General features: G+C 31.9%; 1 protein-coding gene across 3 annotated transcripts in view; it reads left to right on the forward strand.

Moving 5' to 3' along the window:
* Positions 1–20,992, forward strand: part of LOC127710214 (cGMP-dependent protein kinase 1-like) — a 122,292-nt gene that overhangs the window by 41,528 nt on the left and 59,772 nt on the right. For 2 of the 3 annotated variants that reach the window (XM_052215975.1, XM_052215974.1), the window contains exons 2-4: positions 4,914–5,080; positions 11,070–11,183; positions 12,406–12,511. In XM_052215975.1, coding sequence (XP_052071935.1) covers positions 4,914–5,080; positions 11,070–11,183; positions 12,406–12,511 — 387 coding nt within the window. Of the gene's footprint in view, positions 1–1,817; positions 2,215–4,913; positions 5,081–11,069; positions 11,184–12,405; positions 12,512–20,992 lie in introns of those variants that run through there. The other variant, XM_052215976.1, reaches the window with a different exon arrangement.

The raw sequence follows: 20,992 nt of genomic DNA on the forward strand, positions 1-20,992 counted from the left end.
GGGCTGAATGCATGTAGTTTTAGATTTTACTTTTTACTCCAATTATAAGTAAGAGATAAAAATTGTTATTTTCAACGACGTAGTAATGAATGGCATTGATTTTGAAAAGCTACATCTAACCAAAATTCATTTGAATTGAAAAAAAAATCGATTTGAAATATCAGGTGAAAATGTTGATTATCAGATAGGATAAACATAAATCAGTCTATCTGAAATAAAAAGATTGAAACAATATGTTTTGATATTCACACAAGAGCATGGAAATTTGATAATTCATTTGTTATACATACAGCTGCTTTATTAATAAGGTGTGAAAGTTATATTCAGGAATTGTCAGGTACAAATGAATAAATCTGACACGTGTCTTTCAACGCTATGTGTATTTTTCTGATGAAGAGGAGAAAAATCTAATTTTCTTTTAATACACTGTTTATCATTCACGGGGAATCACTTATCTTTATAAAGTATCGGATAGCATCCAACAGCTTTGACTTCAGATACAAAATCAGTAGATTTGTATTTTACTTTGAACCGATATTGGAATGTATAGAAAACAAGTATAAAAATTTGGAACATTGAAATAAAAAGTTGTACTTGCGAGTGTAAATGAAAAGTTATTTGTTCAAAGAAATTGGATTAAACACGTTTTTTCAAGAGTGGATGGTTTACCATATGTATATCTCTGTACACGTCCTAGAAATATGCTTAAAGGCAATGAACTGATAGGCAGTTAATGAATTTAACGGAAATCTTCAAGTTTTACAGATATTTTGACAGTGAATAGTTGCTAAGTTTATTCTATTTCTCAAGTGGAATTTGGAGAATTTTACTCTTGAAAGTGCACAAGGAAAACTGCCACGCATACTGTGATAACAGAGATTCGCTCTGATAAAAGCATCGGGAGATAAAGTAAAATATGTAAACCGAAGTAAACGTTACAGTGAAGTAATAAGTCTTTAAAGTAAAAATAAGAAAGGAACACTCAAGTTATGCTCGGGTGTGATACGAATTAAGAAAAAGAAATTGCTGCCACCTAAAAAAATATTTCTTTTGTGATGATTGATTTCAATTAGAAAAGGTAGAAGACACTAATTAAAATTAAAAAGATAAGATAAAGAGATTCAAAGTCAAAGAACGCTTCAGATTCACTCAATCCATGCCAGCACATGTTTTAAATATTTGTAAACTAATTGAGGAATCAAAGACGGGATTGGCTATTAACAAGATCGAAAGCAAATTTTATTTAAAAGAAACATAATGTGAAAACAAAATCTGTTCATATTGTTATATCAAAAAGTTCCACTACCAATACTGTAGTTAAATTAATGCTCGAGAAGAAAAGATGATTTTTTGAAGCAAAGCCATTAACATTTATTAATATCGTATTTTTAGTCGCTGAAGATACGGTGTGATATTGGAAATCATAATAGGATGAACAGAACATTAATCCATGCAATTTCATTTCGGACATGAAATTTAATTTAAAGTGAACACAGAATGGAAAATGAAATAACGACTACGATATTCAACATGGAGAATTAAGTCAAATTCAATCAAACGTTTAAGTCCGTCGGTTAATTCAATCAAACGCTTGGACCATTCATATTACTTTAACTATCATGGGTAATTAATATCTTGTGGTAGCTATACTTCTATCAAGTAAATTATCATGTATCAATAAGAAATTATAGATAAATATTTTTACATTCTTACATGCCGTGTCAGTTTCAATATTCAACATAATTAACACATGAACCAAACGTTAAAGTTCATCTTGCATCATTGGAAAGGATATAAGTAAAAGTTTGTTTAAAGGTTAGTAAATGTCAGTCCTTTCTAGACATATATTGGACACAAGAAAAGACTTGTGCGGTGAATATTTGTTTAAGTATTTAAGTTGTCGTTTGACTTAATAATGGGGACATTAAGAGAACTACAGAGGTGTCTAAGTGATAAAATTGAAGAGTTAAAACAAAGAGATGATCTGATTGACGAATTAGAATCGGAACTTGACGAAAAAGATTCTTTGATCAAAACTTTACAGAATGAACTTGATAAGTATAGATCCATCTTAAAACCAGCATCGCCACCAATAAAGAAACGTTTAGCAATGTCAAGGGACAGAATTAAACGATGTGCTATTTCTGCTGAACCTGCAAAATTTGATGCATTAATTGGCTTTAAGAAGCTGACGAAATTTCAGAAGACATCCAGGTATGTGGCAGTATTCGCTCGTCTTTTTGATAAATGAAAGTAAGGTGTTCACGATCATACTTTTAAGAGTGAAAATACGGATATATATATATATATGCAAAGGAGTGGTAGACTGTTTAGCTTATCTGCATTCAAAAAATTATTAGAATTATAGCACTAAAAGTCTTATCAACCCGGTTAGAAAAATATCAGGCACCGACCCGACTTGTAAGCTGAGGTTTGCAATCATTGTACCAAAGCAAGTTACCTTAAATATGGGTTTATTTTCGCGAAGTAAATCATTTTTGTATTAGTTAAAAACGTGTTTAACCTTCAAACGATGTGACAAAATATTTTGAAATTGACTATCACTTGGGATACTGGCTTGTTGGAAATAATGTGTTGAATCATAATTTAGTATTTGTGAAAAAACAGTATGATAACTATAGCAAGAAAATGCTAACCGAAATAATAGGAATTTTGTTCCAAATTATTTCCGAATAAGAATGGAATATATTTATTTTTAAGTTACATAAGTTGATAGCACAGAAACATCACAAGACAGGTGCAAGCAGTCATTTTTTAAAAGTTATTACTGATGTTAAGTGAAGTATATTACAATCTGCTCCTTGTACATTTTTCTCAGCACGAGTTAATAATTCTTAATGCCGAGATGGGAAAATAAAAATATATATCTTTGTTTAAATGTATTTCGAATTATCTCGCTCATGATCGCAAAACCATGCTTAGAATGCAGATAAATTGATAGAACCTTTATCATATGACGGAGTGAGCATTTGTCGGTTCGGCAATGTAAAGTGGGAGAAATCTGGCAAATGCATTCATTATATAATATAATTACTACTCAGATAAATGAAAGTATTCTCCAGTTGTAATTACTATCAAGGTTGAAGGGTCGATTATTATTCATCAGAACTTTTTCAGTGCATTTGATCTCACTAGTTTATAAATTCCCATCTTTGTCTTTTTAACTTGGATGTGATATTTGAATAGCATCGGGGGGCCTCGGTGGCCGAGTGGTTTAAGTAGTCGAACTACTGTACCACTAGCCTGTCACCACAGAGCTTGTGAGTTCAAATCCCGCACGTGGCATGCGCTCGACTCCAATTTTGATTGACTAGAATTGTCAGTTTTCATACGGAAAGACGGTGGTTCTCTTCGGGCACTCCTGCTTCCTCAACCAAAAAAATATAACCGCCACGAAATAGCACAATAATAAAAGTGGCGTTATACACCAATCAATCAATCAATCAATCAATCAATCAATCAATCAATTGGATGACATTGCTATATTTGATATCTGTTTGCTTACTATAATATCATGAAAATTGAAGATAGTGTTAATATATAGCACTTCCTCTATAGCACTTCTATGATCTTAAATCGTGATATTAATAAGGTAACCAAAACTTCTATCACTGTATACATGTATATTAAAAACCCCATAAGTGTGTACTATCTTATAACTAACCGTCTGAAAAGAAAAGTTTTATTTAGGAATAACTGTCAAATAATTTATTGTCATATAAATCATATAAAGATTTGTTATATTATGAACTTAATTATGATACTAGTAGTTATAAACAAAAGACTACTGCACTGTGTTGGAAGGGCGTCGATGTCATTTGCTGTTTTGACGGTCGTATAAATGTAGTTTTATTGACGACTCTCAGCCAATCCGTTAAAATGGATATTTGTGACTGTAAAATCCCAATTGAGGCCGACAAGACATACAGTTACAGATAACTGTTGTTTGTAAAATGTTCAAAATAAAATTTTTTGAAATATTCGGGAAAGGTCGACTGCGATAGCTAGCGCCAGTTCCTTGGTTGCCAACGACTCCGATGGGAGAAGGTAAATTGACGACAGGCGTAATCCAATTAAATCAAGAAAAAGTCTCATGAGTGAGAGGAAATTAAAATTTTGTTCCTTTCAATTGACCGAATACTTTAAATAGGGAGAAAAACGTGAACGAAAATATTGCAACGAAAAAGGATAAAATATGGCTGACAAAATATTTCATTGTTAAGAATAATCGGATTGTTTAAGATCAATATGAACGTTTCAGAAAGAAAAAAATAATACAAAAAATGGAAATTTTTGGAAAACTATTTGGGTCTCGATCAAGTCAAAGATCAACATACAATCATATAAAAAGGATATTAAATATTTCTGGCTGTTCACAAATGAGCATTTACCAACTCTTATGTGCCTAGGCAATTATATTATTAAGTGTTTAGAAATAAGATCCAGGTGAATACAAAATATATAAAATAATATTTAATTATTGTGAAATTATTGTAAAAGTTATGTAAGACACATGATGTGTTAGGCTCTGATCCTGTCCATAACATGATAGTATTATATTAAGATCTAGTTTTTCTTTTTTCCAATCATATTGTGCTTAATATTGTTGTAAATGATGCCCTTTATGGGTTCTTGATTAGATTAATAAAATTCTTATCTTATCTTATCTTATCTTATATATATGTATTTTGAGGGAAAATTTATCTATAAAAAATATATACAGTAGATGTAATGACGGTACATCTGTTCAATGTATACCTCAACCAAAATACCATTAAAAAGGAATTGGAAATACTGCTGGTATTTTATACATTCTGGACATTTCTGTATAATTGCAGCCATATAAGTCCAATAACAAAAGTAATAAACCTTTTATTCTGTTTTATTTTCAGCTCACGAGATTTAATAAAGCAAGCAATATTAGACAATGACTTTATGAAGAATTTAGAAATGGGACAAATACGAGAAATAGTTGACTGTATGTATCCAGTAGAATATAAACAGGACAGCTTGATTATTAAAGAAGGAGATGTAGGCTCCCTTGTATATGTCATGGAAGGTAATGTATCATTTTTTCGAAGCTTAACATATACATAATATATACCAATTATAATTATTTCTTTTACTCTCCTTTATATTTATACTTTTTTCATTGCTTTCCACTTCTTGTTTCGTTTTTACCTTTAAGTATTTCCATATCTATATACAAATAAGAAGATATGGTTTAATTGCCAATGAGACAACTCACCACGAAAGACCAAATGACGTAGAAGTTTCAAACAACTGTAGGTCACTGTAAGGCCTTCAGCAATGATCAAATCTCTTACCGCATAGCAAGCTATAAAAGGCCTGAAATGACAAAATGAATGTAAAACAATTTCAAAGAGAAAACTAACGGCCTGATTTGTGTACAAAACAATAAAAGAAAAACAAATATGATATACATTAACAAACGACAACCACTGATTTACAGGCTCCTGACTTGGGACAGGCACATCTAGAATGTGGCGGGGTTAAATATGTATGGGGTCGCCCAACCCTCCACTAACCTGGGACAGTAGTGTAACGGCACAAAATAAGAAGCTATAAAAATCAGTTGAAAAGGGATTAAGGCATCGGGTCGATGCAAGGCACAGAACAACTGACAAAAACACTAAAGACACAAAGTACATAACTGAGAGTACTCGCATTTTTTGAAAGCTAGTTAAAAGCAATGAACAACTAATAAAAAAAATCATCAACGTAAGACTAAAGTATCAATCAGTACACATCCAACATGGATTTAGTGTAAAGACGTCATTAACAGTCAAGAGAAAACCCTGATATTGTGCAAGTATAACTTATTTCTCCTATAGCTTCAAACCCAATTTCCCGATTTCAAGTGAGGGATAAATGTCACTCGCAAGATATGAAGCAAATTTCGGTTTAAAAGTTTGTTTTAAAGTTTATTTGAAAGTTTATTTGAAGAACAAAAGGGTGCGTTTCCAGCTTGGGGATTGTGGAGCCGTGTGTTCACCTCTTTGATAATCTATGGATATTTTATTGTCTTACAAACTTTCATGTATCAGTTTTAAGATGTGATTATACTATCTCAAGTTTTCTTCTGCGTTAAAACAATTGTTTCTCTAGCTATGTAAACTAAACAGGTGATGTTGCTGGAAATTAAAGGATGTTATCAATCAAGTTTCCTGGTGTACTGATAAAAGATGCTTGATCTCTGGTATCTACCAACTTATATACAGTAGCAATTACAAAGAGAACTGAGTGTAGGAGTTATATACTTTAGAGTAATTAATGTATTTTATGTATATAATTAATGTATATAACATACTTAATACAACAAGCACTCTTAACTTATCTAAGGACTTCAGACCCACAATGAGATGAGAATGTTATTTTCGATTTGTGTGGAAATAATTGAAAAAAGCTTCATAGTTGAACTTCTCTCAATTTCCCCAATAATGGAAGTGAAGTTAAATCCTAAAATTGATATGACAAAGCTGGATACGTCACTGTTGGGAATCTCTTCTATGAGGTAGATGAGTCCAAAATGGCAAAATACAAGATCAAATATAGACAATGATGTAATTCTTGAAAGAAGCAAGGATATTCATCCGAGACATGTTTTTCTCTGTTCCAAAGCTATCATTATGATAAAAGAGTGAATCTTCAAATCGCTATCTTTCTTCATAATTACAAAAGAAACTACTGAAAAGTTCAAATGTTTACGCATTTGAAAACATTGGAACGTTTCCTATAATACCTGATAAAAATACCCATATTTTTTATAAGGGATAATCAGATGGCTTTTTCCCCAAATAAATGAGCCCTTATTTCAAGTGGTGGTCAATAATTATATATTTTTTACGTCCTTACATATATATTTTAACTTGTTCTACTGAATGTTTGCCAACGAACTATAGACAACAAACTATCAACAAATCAAAACACGGTAAATCTACGTAAAAATTATATTTATTAGATCAGATATCACTTTAACATATATGTTTTTCTTCACCACCATTTCCATCTTTGCGAATTTACAAAGAATGTCCCGATCTCGCTCTTTTTGGAATTCATAAGTTTCCCTAAGTGTTTTGTTTTTAACCTTGATTTGATCTTTTTGATGGATTTATGAGACTTGAACATCGGCAAACTACTGTTGCCTCGAATTTGACTACCTGTTCATTATCATTGTATGGATAAGAGAGATATGGAAGTATATATCAACGAGAAAGCACCAATACGACGCTGCAACCCAGTAGATATATAGGGGACAACAAAGGTTCTTTAAAAGTAGACAAGAGATGCGAAAGATACAAAAGGGATATTCAAACTCATAAGTCGTTAAAAAACTAACAATGTCATGGCAAAAACGAAAAACATTGAAAAGACGAATAACAGTATACATAGCACAACATAGAAAACTAAAAACTGAGCAATACGAACCCAACCAAAATCCGGGGGTGGTTTCAGGTGACATGAAAGGGTAAGCAAATCCTGCTACAAATGTGGCACCCGTCGTGTTGCTCATGTAAGTACAAACACGATGATAAGTCTTCTACGGTATGCCGCATTTGAGGAAAAGAGGAGGGCATTGTGGTTACGACAATTGGAACATATTTGTCTACAAATGTATAATATAATTTATTATACTTCACGTTAAAATGCCATATTTTGATTGGCTAATACGAGGGTGTTAATTTACTCTATTACCCTTCATGGAGACGCTTGATCAAGTGTGCGCTTTATTAAATACGACTCTATCCTATGGCAAATACTCTATTACCCTTCACGGAGACGCTTGATCAAGCGTGCGTTTTATTAAATACGACTCTATCCTATGGCAAATACTCTATTACCCTTCACGGAGACGCTTGATCAGGTGTGCGCTTTATTAAATACGGATGGTTGTTGTGTGCAAGACGTCATAGTTTATTACTTTGAATTTTAAATTTAATCGACAGTAATAACAGAACATTCAGTATAATAAATTAAATAGCACATATCTGAGAGGGTAATAGAGCAGATTGTTAACCCTCGAAAAGACATTGTCAACCTTGGCTTCGCCTCAGTTGACAATGTTTTCTCGGGGTAACAATCTGCTCTATCATCCTCTCAGCTATGTGTTATTTATATAATGTCAAGTTCTTAGATAGACCGAGTCTAGACAGGTATTGATAGATTTTACAAGGACTATCAAATATCAACAGTAATCAATTAATATTCTTTGAAATTCGTTTTACAGTTTAATAACTGGATCCTTCAAAATTACATATAGTTACATCCTATCCCTGATAAGGAAATGGTTTATTCTTATGACAAAAACCATCATGTCAGTCAAGTGATGCTTAGATGTAATAAACATGAAAGAAAGGGTAGTAAAGTTTATCGAAACAAGTAGGAAGAAGTAATTATGAGGAACATTACGTTATTACATGGTAATATGAATGATAATGTGTGTACAACCCATTTCACTTTAATAACACTTTACATACCACATCTTCTTATATCTTTTATTTGTATTACAATTATTTCTAATGCGGCTCTTGAATTTTTTAATTTATATTTTTTTCCTTCAAATATATTTGATTCTGACATTTTCGCAAAAACAGTGGGTTCAAATAATAAAATTGATAGTAGGAACAATACGAAAAAGAGGGACACGCTTTTGGGATGTGAGATATAGGGGGTAAAAAAAGTGGGGATGTGGGATATAGGCGTAAAAAAGTGGGATTTGGGAAAAGAAGGAAATAAAAGTGGGAAGTTGAAAAAATAAAAAAAAGCGGGATTTTGGAAATTAGCAACCCCTTGTCATCCCTCGAAACAGACTTTAATGTACCATCCTTAGAAAGTTTGGAGTAACTAAAATCAAACCTTCGTTAAAGATAGCCAGTAGTATTTACATTACAAAATACTCTTTCTTGCCAAATGCTTTAACAGAACCATTCACATAAACACTTTCCATGCATATAAATGTCTAGATCTGAAGTCCGATTTAATATACGTGTTTTAAGGTAAGATGTTACAGATTGCCACTGCTGACAGGTTACAAGAAAGTAAATATTTATATAAAATCATATCAGCAATTTATGACAACATTTATCATATCAACAACATATTTTACAATCATTCGGAGGATAATGATATTATATAGATAACACATAGCTGAGAGGGTGATAGAGCAGATTGTTATATTCCCCTTGAAAAAAAACATTGTCATCCGTAATAATTTATATTTATTGTCTTTTAAACTTTAAATTGAAAGTACTTTACTATGACGTTATGTACATAACAAAGTTACCGTTATTAGAAAAACAACAAAAGTGGAGCTAGATGTATTTTTTATTTTTACAGTTTATAAAAAAGGTCTGAGGCCAAAACGTATACCTTGAGCTTGTCTTTAAAATTATTGACGTCAATTCAATTCATTGTCCTTTAAATTATCGATTTTTGATTGGTCTGCATGAGAGGGTGACATTCAAAAAATTGTCTCCCGCTGAGCCATGGGATAGAGTAAATTATCACCCTCGTATTTACCAATCAAAATCGAGGATTTTGACATGCAGTATAATGAATGAAATTAACATCTTTTTTTGATAAACCTCAAACTATTTTTGATATATGTTATGTTAAAAGAAAAGGGGATGATAACCAAGGAAAATCTAAGAAAAGGACCAACACATTTTGTCAAAAAGAAATTGGACGAAAAAAACAAACAAAAAACTGGTCAGAAAACTAATGATTAAGCAAACACCTATCCCGAAACAAATAAAAGCGGGAATGAATTCATGTGTTTCGGAATGGTTTACTAATCATAAAGGGAAAGATTAAGTGATTACAGACTAGTTTAACCCTTTCACATATGTTTACGTGCCTGTCCAGGTCAGGAACCTCGTCAACTGTTGTTGTTTTCATCTTTTATGATTTTTTTCTATCAATGTTGGTGTCAAATATATTTCATTGATGGTGTCTATTCAATTCATTCATACAATTTTTCCACACTTTGGGTGATTATCAATATCTAATTGGAATGCTATGTGTTTGTATTGTATATGATTACATGGTTTCAATATCAAAAGTGCGTTGAATGTGCGTAGAAACGTTCGTCTATGGTACTTACTTATTAAATGATTGATCAGTACCTATTGCAATGATCACGTTGCATACTTCTGGGATAAATTTCGTGTTCCATATCGAGTTTTTGAGGCCAAATATGAAGACAATATATACAATATATGAAACGGTTGTAAAATGAGCTTTGAATGAAGTAGGCGCATGTTTTAGCACATAGCATCGTGCTAAGTCAAGTAAATAAATCAATAACGAAAGGTTATCTACTGTCCTAAAATTCAAGAACCAAAGTTATACCCTTCCATAGTAAAACTTTTTCGGTTATGCACTCGCTTAACATAAAATTAAGAATTTCTAATTTTCATGTCGGACCCTTTTATAGCCGACTATACAGTTTGAGTTTTTCTCAATGTTGAAGGCCGCAGGGTTGCCTATATTTGCTTACATCCACTTCATGGTGGATAGCTGTCTCATTGGCAAACTTATACCACATCTCCTCATTTTCATATTAATTATGATCATCAGTTTCAAAATATGCAACATTTCTGTGTCATTTCAAAGGTCGGTAGAGTTATCCTCCTTGCTTTTCACCATTTCTATTACATACACATACTCGTTTTTTTGGGGTAAAGTTTACAGCAAAAACAAGTTACGATAAATTCCTTTAACAAATATTTGACAGGTTATAGGTCAATCCTAAAACTGTTTGTGGAATAAAGAAGGAACTTCTTGTCTCTTATTACGTTTATGGGTATGTTGAATCCCAGAAACCAGTAAAATAGGGACTTAGGTGAGTGATCTTTGATTTCCATGTCTTAAGTTAGGAGTGTGTGTTTCATGATATTCATTTCGATTAAGAAGTTATTTTTTCTCACGTGTTATATATTTTAACAAAATGTAAATATAAACTCTCAACGTAATTCGATTTAGCATGTAATCCTCAAGTTAATATGAGTACCTTGTTTTGTTTTAAGATGGCAAAGTTGAAGTAACGAAGGATGGACAGAAGTTATGTACTATGGGTCCTGCCAAGGTGTTTGGAGAGCTCGCCATTTTATATAACTGTACAAGAACTGCCAGCGTAAAAGGTAAACAAGGGTTTGTCTTTATATTTGTTTCAGAAAAATCCATCAGTTATATTTTCCACTGAAATCCTAACATTAATATTTTTGTTAATTGTTTCAAAGAGTTTTAGAAACATTTTCAACAACTTATGTCGTATTCGCTATATTCGAAAAGATAGGTTCATCTGTAGGTTCATCTACCTATAAAAAAAATAAATAGCCTTTTGCTTGTGAATTTTAAAACGCTTACCCTGCCGACGCACCCGGCCTCGCTCCTTTTGGAGTTCATGCAATCACCTCAGTTTCTGTTAGTTACCATGATTTGTGTCTTCCTTGTCGATTTACGAGATTTAAACATCGGTAAATTATACTGCTGTTGCCTTAATTTATTGCATAAATAAATAAGAAATATTTATTGTGTAGAAATTATCCTCCTGTTGCTCGTAAGTTAAAAAGCAAAAACACTATGTTCTTGTTTGTGAATTACCATTAAAGGACGAGGCTAATTTTTATTAAACCTGTAAAAAAAAGAATATTATCGATGGGACCGTGTTAAAAATAAAATTAAAAAATTCCAAAATTACATTAGATAATAGAGGATCCAGACAGACCCCTGGCACAGAAACAGGACAATTTTAGCTCCTGTAAAAACTGCTAGCTTCTGAATAAGCTTAGATCAGAGGCTGCTCAATAGGGCCTTTCAACTTTTTCTTGTTAATCATATAGCTGTGCCGATAAAAATGTCTAACATGAGAACGGGTTACAGACAGACTAACTTACTAACATATTATGCTTACTTTATTAATGTCTAGCATGATTATCATGCGAAATACTTAATCTTTTTTTATCAAAGCTCACCACAAAACATACAGACTTGCAAGAAGGGGCTCAGCAATCGTGTTTACTTGATTAAAAAATAGTACTTAATACCCATTTTTTTTCATAAGACGTTTGAAACAATAACCATTAAATGTCAAATTGTATTACGATTCGCACTACTCGACGAAAATGTTTTTAGTTTTGCACTTCCTTTACATGAAATTTAGGATTTTTATCTGGCTTCTATGGTGCATTATAGTTACGAAGAGACATGCATATCCTAACTAGTGGTATCGATACTAAATCTTGCTTATGCAATACACGTAAATTACGATTAAGAAAATATTTTGCACAATATTTTTTTGAATTGAAATTGTACTTCTCATAGACAAACAATGTAATCGGTTTCAATATAATTCATTTTCAGCTTTAATTAATTGTAAATTATGGGCCATAGATCGACCATGTTTCCAAAGTATAATGATGCGTACAGGAATGATGAGACAGACAGAACACATGGAGTTCATTAAAAGGTAAGTCTGATTTGTGATTTTTCATATTCCCTTTCCATTGAAGAGGTATATATTGGTTATCCGTTTGTCCGTCTGTCCATAACACATGTCATTCGAATTTTCTCACAAAACAATAGCTTGTTGATATATGGCACCAAGCTTCATCTTGTCATGCTATACCGATATGTTTTTTTGTTTTTTCTATATGTTCTACTTCCTGTTTGCTGAAAGTTTGTATCTTTAAAATGTCATGCCCTTGTTGGAAGCTTTCTCTATCAAACAAGTGAGCAGTAGCTCACGATGAATCTTGTTAATTATAGAGTATTATTTTTCTTATGAACATTTGCCCTTTGATATTTATAAAAGTAAAACGTCAAATTATTGAATAATTTCACCAAGTAAAACAGTACAAATAGGGAATGAAAGATGAATGCTCGATTTCCCGTAACAATACTGTTTCACAAGAGCCATTTGAAAAAAGGCTTTCAATTATTACGAAAATTCAAAATATCACATTTTTTTTTCTTTGTTGACATATTTGTTTGTTTTTATAGTGATTGAGATTATAACACAATTTTGACTGCTGTACCCCTATTTTTGACATTTTTACCTATCATGTCTGTTTGTTTTGTTCATACATTGTTGTCAATATAATGGAATTTTATGCGACTGTCATACAAGTGAGAGGTTTAGCTAACTTTAAAACCAGGTTTAATCCACCATTTTCTACATAAGGAAATGCCTGTACCAAGTCAGGAATATGACAGTTGTTTTTCCATTCGTTTGATGTGTTTGAGCTTTTGATGTTGCCAATTTTTAAGGGACTTTCCCTTTTGAATTTTCCTTGGAGTTCGGTATGTTTGTTGTTTTACTTTTTTCTTACTTTGAGTTTATAACAAAATTATAAGGTATTTCGGAACACCTTCGGCATTTAAATCCATGTTGGTAAATGATGTCCTTCGAGAAATATTTTCACAAAAAAACATTTGCAATATTATGCTAACCTTTCCGGAGCATCTGATATCACCCCTAGTTTTTGGTGCGGTTCGTGTTGCTCAGTCTTTAGTTTTCTTTGTTGTGTTTTGTGTACTGTTGTGTACTGTCTTTTCGTCGTTACGTTTTTTGCCATGGCATTGTAAGTTCGCTTTCCACTTATGAGTTTGAATAATCCTTTGGTATCTTTCGCCTCTCTCTTATGCTAAAATATTCCCAAACAATAAAGTTAAGTACTGAATAGAGTTTTGATTTGTTATGTTGTGGATGCCTGTAAAATCAGTGAGAAAACTTTAAAGGCCTAACCAAATTTAGCATAACTTTTTGGAATATTTGGTTTTCAATAGTCTACAACTTTGTCCCCCATTTTGTAAATTGAATATAAAAATCTGATTAACGATGTGTAATTATTTCTGTTAAAAAGGGAGATAGGTCTACCAAGGAACGTGAAAAAACGTCATTTTTTGGTGCTCGCATTTGGAAGATATTTTACTAGTCGCTGTTATTCGATTTCCCGATTTGCTCGGATGTAGCATTCCGATTTATTGCATCGACCGTATATATTTTGGGGAATTCAATCTAGAAGTTAATCTATGTGTTTTGCAAAATTGTGAGCATAACTGGTTGGAGAAAAAAACAGTAAAAAATCTGATATTCCGATTTGAGTTATTCCGCTTTGTATTTCTTTTGTTTAAGTCGATTTTTGAAAAAGAATTGGACCAGAAACAAGATGATGCTTATGCTTGCATGGTATTGTTTTCGTTTAGAATTATTGATCATATTGATTTGTTGTTGAGGAATAGTGATGAACCTAAACCTTGTTAAATAGTCATTGTCATCAATTAAGCAGAATTGATATATAACTTTTTTCTATGATACAGCAATGAAATTGAACAAGTGTTCGTGATAATTAGTGAACGAATGGGCATTCAAACCATAAAACACAATGTGAAAGAGTGGTCCTTTTATTTTGGTCTTGTGTCACGTCAGTTTTGAAGGATTTTCTATTTTATTTTATTTTTGACGATTATCATGCTAGGCATGTTAATTACAATATTATTATTTACTATGATGTAAAGCTAATCGGTTTATATCATCCAGTCGCATGTCATATGACGCTTTATTTCTGCAATATAAACATAAAAAGTCACAATATTTCATTGTTTTCTCATACTTGAAACATTTGTAAAGCAACCAAAATGCAATGATTAGTAGACACTCAGCAGCATAATTATTAAGCTAATTAAATTTAATATAGCATTATTGCGTCCAATATAAAATTATTTTTTACGTCTCCACATGAAAGAATTGATAGACACACTATATGTCACAACATTGTATAAATCCAGCAAAAATGTTAGAATATGTTCGATTATTAAAGATTCTCCTGGAAGACCATAACAAATATTTAATTCACATTTGGAGCTGCTAAGAATAAGTTTACACTTTATAGTACAAGCATTTTAGTTAAATGCGTCACTTAAGATACAATAATAATTTTAGAGTATAAACATGTCATATTCGTTTGAACCCCTTTAGAATATGTTAACTCACACGCATATAAACATGTTGGCCATCCATATATGGGCTCTTAGCATTCCAGTTCGGATGAATTAGTAATCATAAGTGCTGCAAACATACATCATATTACATAACACACAAACAGTAAAAACACATGTAAAAATTATAGTTATATTTCTTATGTTACATAACTTAAGAAAGCCACGTCCATAAACCACCAATAAAAATCTTTTACGCATAGATATGCAGCTTTTATCATCATAAATAAGTCATTTCCTTGAAAAACGTAAATACTTCATAATTTCAAAAGATCATAAATTACCAAAAAATCATCTTTTCGCTTGATGTTCGTCTTATGTTTGTACTTTGTGGTAATGTCAGTTGTTAAATTGTACTTTGAGGAGACACAACCCCTGTTTTTTCTCTTTTAAATGAGTGTTACTATGCTTTTTCAACTTTGGGAAGATCATGTTAATCAATTACTTATAAACCTGTATTTGTAGTTGTGATTTAGACGCAGCATATTTCATATCATTCTATTATTTTATTATTGCATTGTTATGTTTTTATGGTTTTTTTCTCGCACAATCTCTATCTTTTGACATCTCAGACTTTTTGTCTTGAGCTTACCAGTTTAGGTTATCCCAGGAACATGTGTCATCTCCACGGAAATCTGTATCACACGTCACCGTCGTCTGCATGGACATCTGTATCACATGTCATTTTTTTTTCCATAGTTTAAAACCAGCCTCATCTTTTAACTAAATGGTCAATATTAGTTGAAGGACAGCGGTTTTAATCCTGCTATCTATGATGAGTTTATTTAAAACCACTAGGTCGATGCCACTGCTGGTGGAGGTTTCCTCCCCGAGGGCATCATCAGCCCAGTAATATGCACTTTTCTGTTGACATAAAATATCATATATGGTCATTTAAAAACTTATTAAAAACTGTTTACAAAACTTTGAATTGTTCGAAATACTTTGGATTTTCTAACCCAGAAATAGATTACTTTAGCTGTATTTGTCAACACCTTTCGAAATGTAGGGTCATCTATGCTCTTCAACTTCGGCCTTGATTTGGCATTTTATCTTTGTATCTTTTTATTCGAGCGTCAATGATTAATCTTTTGTAGACAAAACACACGACTGGCATTCAAAATAACAAGCCTGGTTTCTTTGCTGATTATTTTTAGTAGTCTGATTAGACACCGGGTTTTCATTGAAATTTATTTTCTGAATTATTGTATTGTTATGTTTTGCTTTCTGTTAGCCTTTTATATCTGTTTGCCATAATTTGCATTAAATTCTTTTTTAAAAGTTTATAAATCTTATGCGTACTAAGTGCTTTTCTATATTTAATTACATCAAGAACGCTCAGGTCCAAAACTTTAAAAGCCAATGATGTATAAGTATTTGATTACGTGAGGACCTTTATTACCAAAAGATTGTTTAAAGTATTTTCCTATTTCCTGTTTATTTTGATGTTGTGCCTATGTTAATTTTCCTGTCTCTGCTTAGTAAATCTCATACTAAAATGGTTTGTTTTCTTCTTATTTATGTAGCCCCAACCAGCAATGCAAGGGTTTATAACCATAGCAACTCCTTAACAAATGAATGACTATCCTAAACCTATATGCACCTTTTTTATTATCATCTAGATTCTATAATCCAAAGCTCTCAATACCTTAGTTTTGTGGAAAGCGGATTTATAAATTTGTTTAGCTTATATCATAATACGATAAACATGCATATACATTCATCTCTGCTTTCATTTAATCCTTTTTTTTTTCATTTTCTCATGAAAACAAAACACAAAATGGTATGTTTCTTTTACGACTCTGAATTTTTGGCCACTGTTAATTTAAACCTTTACATATTTTACTATAAATTAAATCAAATAGAATAAAGCACGGTAGAGTTATCTCTCTTTTTACGTTTTGCGTACAAAATTTTAACCGAGTATAGTTTTAAAAAAAGGTGTCTGTAGTCAGTTCATCCAAATTTGGGTTATCTAACTTTGATATACTTTATCAAATCACATTTTAAATCTTGAACACGTTAAGTTATGGTAGTCAAACTCCGTTGCGGCAATAATTTTGATGATGATAGTTTGAAGAGATTTCATTTAACCTTCCTGTAAAGGAATGAATCTGTCCAAATTACGCTCTCATGACATTGACGATTGTTAAGTATCTTTGACATCCTATAGTTATTCTCCTACGAATGGGACAATATTATTATTACCCTCATGGCAACCCTGATATTCCACTGTCATGTCCTATAGTTATACTCCTACGAATGGGACAATATTATTATTACCCTCATGGCAACCCAGATATTCCTCTGTCATGTGATTACCGGAAGTATGCACTCAATTGAAATGCGTTGCCACTCGATTGGTTGTCGCTTTAATATAGAATTTAATATCAAATCACATTTTAAATCTTGAACACGTTAAGTTATCGTAGTCAAACTCCGTTGTGGCAATAATTTTGATGATGATAGTTTGAAGAGATTTCATTTAACCTTCCTGTAAAGGAATGAATCTGTCCAAATTACGCTCTCGTGACATTGACAATTTTTAAGTAGCTTTGAAATCCTATAGTTATTCTCCTACGAATGGGACAATATTATTATTATTACCCTCATGGCAACCCAGATATTCCTCTGTCATGTGATTACCGGAAGTATGCACTCAATTGAAATGCGTTGCCACTCGATTGGTTGTCGCTTTAATATAGAATCTGATATTGAATATATCTGATAGTTTTCACATTCCTGGTTGCTTCCCTGATTTTCTTAAATTCTAGTCATGTTTTGTTCGATGTAGTTAAACTATTATGGTCATCTTAGTCATGAACATCAGGAATTAGCTAAATCCTTCGGGTAAAACAACCCTTACAAGTTGACAATACTGAGTGTCGTCCTAAGCAGGCCATAATTGTATAATATCATACTTTGAAGTTTCGTATATTTATATTTTCTTGATTCTCTTTCAAGTCGCTTTTTTGAATTTTTAGTTGCAAAGTGATAAGATCCCAGTTACTTTAGAAATGTTTCTAAGAGCTCCACATTTATCCAAATAGAAAATTGAAAAGTTTATAGATATTAAGTATTCTTTGCAGATAATTACAATATATAAGATACCTATTTAGTAGGTTTCTTTTTGCTTTCTTAAGAAATGTAGGATGATAATCAAATATACATATCCAAGTTAAGTTAAATCCTCTGTGTCTGAATGTTAAGCAGTTCCTGCTGCCGCAGTGACACCAGTAACGTTGCTCTTGTTAAAATCCGATACGTTATATAGTCTGTGGGAATTCTTCACACCGTAGGTGATTGCTAGATGTCTTTTTTTAAACCCTAAAAACAATAACAATTCTCGTTTGTCCTTTGTTAACAAAATGAAAACTGCTTATAAACATTGTATGTATAAATAATGCACAAAAGAGTCTTTTTAATGAAAATGATAGGTATTATTTTAGATCATGACATGCAATCACACTTATTTATTTCGTATTCGATTTGGCCTACCAGCTGTTTTGATTTGAGCGCCAGTAGTTAGTCTTATGTAGACGAGGCGCGCGTCTGGCGTTGATTGGAGAGTTTGGACGGTTACTTTTAACGAAGAAACTATTTATGCTAAAATAAGTTTCACTTAATTTTATTCATAATTGAGTTGTCTCTCTTACCGATGTGTAATAAATACATTCTAGCATAGTTGGAATATCCAGATAACCTGTAATAATCCGTTCATTAAATATACTTTTTTTTTTCGTTTTTTTCCTACTCTAAATCTATCATGATTGATTGATTGGTATTTTTAATGTCTTGTAGTATTTCGTACTTATTGAGGATGAGAACATCCCATTTTCGACTGAACGTGACTGTGAATTTACACACGCTTCACAGTAAGCTGGAAGCCCGAATCAGCACAGGTCTTCGTCACCTGGGAGAGTTTTCTGATCGCTATATTGGTATACCCTCGTTTGTATTTTTACCTTGATTTGTTTCTTCTCTATCGATTTACGAGATTTGAAAATCGGTAAACTACTGTCGCCTTAATTTTAGGATTATCATCACAGTCAAGAGTTGATTGTTTTCGCTATTTTTGTTCTGCTGAATTCGAAACAGTGTTTTCTTTTTCAAGCTATATGGCGAAATTCTTTTTAAAACAATTTCATGTGTCATACCTTTCCTCTTACTATATTAACAATATATGATTGAACACGGTACATTCGTACTATAGTTCTTGACAGGTTTAGATATTCGTATCTACTTATACTTGTCAGTACAAAAAACGTTCGGTTCTATTTTAAGACGTTTTCACGATCAGTTTAACAACCATGATTCATAAAGATATGGAGCCGGTTTATTGAACTTTAATATTTGGCACTGATTTGTTTGATAGGTATCAAAGTTATTAATTATGCTTCTAAGTATTTGTTTTGATTTACTTTACAGCCTTGAACTAACTTTGATTCAAGCAGTTCTATTTTTATTTTATCGAATGTCATTTACTCTTACATCAATCATGTGGTTTCTTAAAATAAACAACCTTTTGTATCGAAACAAAAAAGTTAATAAATCTTACAAGTGGATTTTAGCCATAAGATTTTCTGTTATGAATAAATTCTCCTTTTTTGTTTTATATTTAAAAAATATGAAAAAAATAATATTAAGTATCAAACTGAATATTGGAAATTTACTTATTTAGAAATGTGTTTCTGATTTTATTATTATCGGAACTCTCAAGGAAGCATATGGAAGCTGTATAACCAAATACTATAGTCAAAACCATTTCAGGTCAATTGTGCCCAGAGAGTTTAAAACTGTTGGTTTTCTTTCTTTTATAAACAATATAACGAATATCCAACGATCTTTAGATTTAAGGGAACCATTCATATCTGAATTGCAGGGAACAAACAATGTTTGTTTTCGTCCGGTTTTTGTAGATCACTTATTTTTCTAGGCCTAGTGAGTCTTATTCAATTGTAATTTTATTTCTGTCCCCACTGCTTGAAAGATTCTTAATCTCATAGATAGACCACATCACTCCTCTTATAGTCAAATTTAAAGGCACATACACGACTTTTAAACATATTTCTTTTTTTTTCAACCTCAAAGATATTTCTTTAATTGAAACCAGTTTTTAAATTTATTGGAATTTTACTTGCTGAATTTATATAAAACCTTCGTTTGTAATGAAAAAAGGTAGTATTTTAGATATACTTACTGGAACTTTGTTTCGATGATTCAAGCTGTATTTCCCCCTTCACATCAACTGTATAAAGTAGGAAGATGTGGTATTATTGCAAATCAAATGAGACAACCATCCAAAAGATTTGAAATGTACATTTCGGTAATATAGTTTATCAGCAGATTGTAGCTATTCCTGTGGGCACCAATTGCGCACCTTAAATAGCAGAATTGTTCCTGTATTGTGATCAATCATTGTTTATATCCAAACTTGGTAAAGATTCGCCTCAATTCCATTTATTATTTTAGTGATAGAAAAATTAGTAACACTTACCTTAATCGTGGTGATATGATAGCTTAGAATAATAAAGAATTCAGTTATTATGCTGCGGAAATTTACCTAAGGTAAATCTATTTATAATTAGCAAAATTTGAATATTTTTCACAGGGGAATGCTGTTTGTATTTTTCCAAATTCATTTGCTATGCCCTTGTCTGTAATGTTTTATGTTTTTTTATTTCAATAGATTAATTAATGCATAAGTAGTAAATTATGAAGTCAGAGTGTTCGTAAGCCCATTCTTGGATTATTTAGTTATAATAAAGGTTATTCTAGAAAGACCATTCCTGATGAAGGTTGTAGAAAGATCCTACCAGATGAAGGTGATTTTAGTAAGAGCCTATCCGATGAAGGTTTTCTAGAAAGATCCTACCAGATGAAGGTGATTTTAGTAAGAGCCTATCCGATGAAGGTTTTCTAGAAAGAGCCTACCTGATGAAGGAGATTT

This window comes from Mytilus californianus, unplaced genomic scaffold (assembly GCF_021869535.1).
Source record: "Mytilus californianus isolate M0D057914Y unplaced genomic scaffold, xbMytCali1.0.p SCAF_7, whole genome shotgun sequence".
NCBI classification, from domain to species: Eukaryota; Metazoa; Mollusca; class Bivalvia; order Mytilida; family Mytilidae; genus Mytilus; species Mytilus californianus.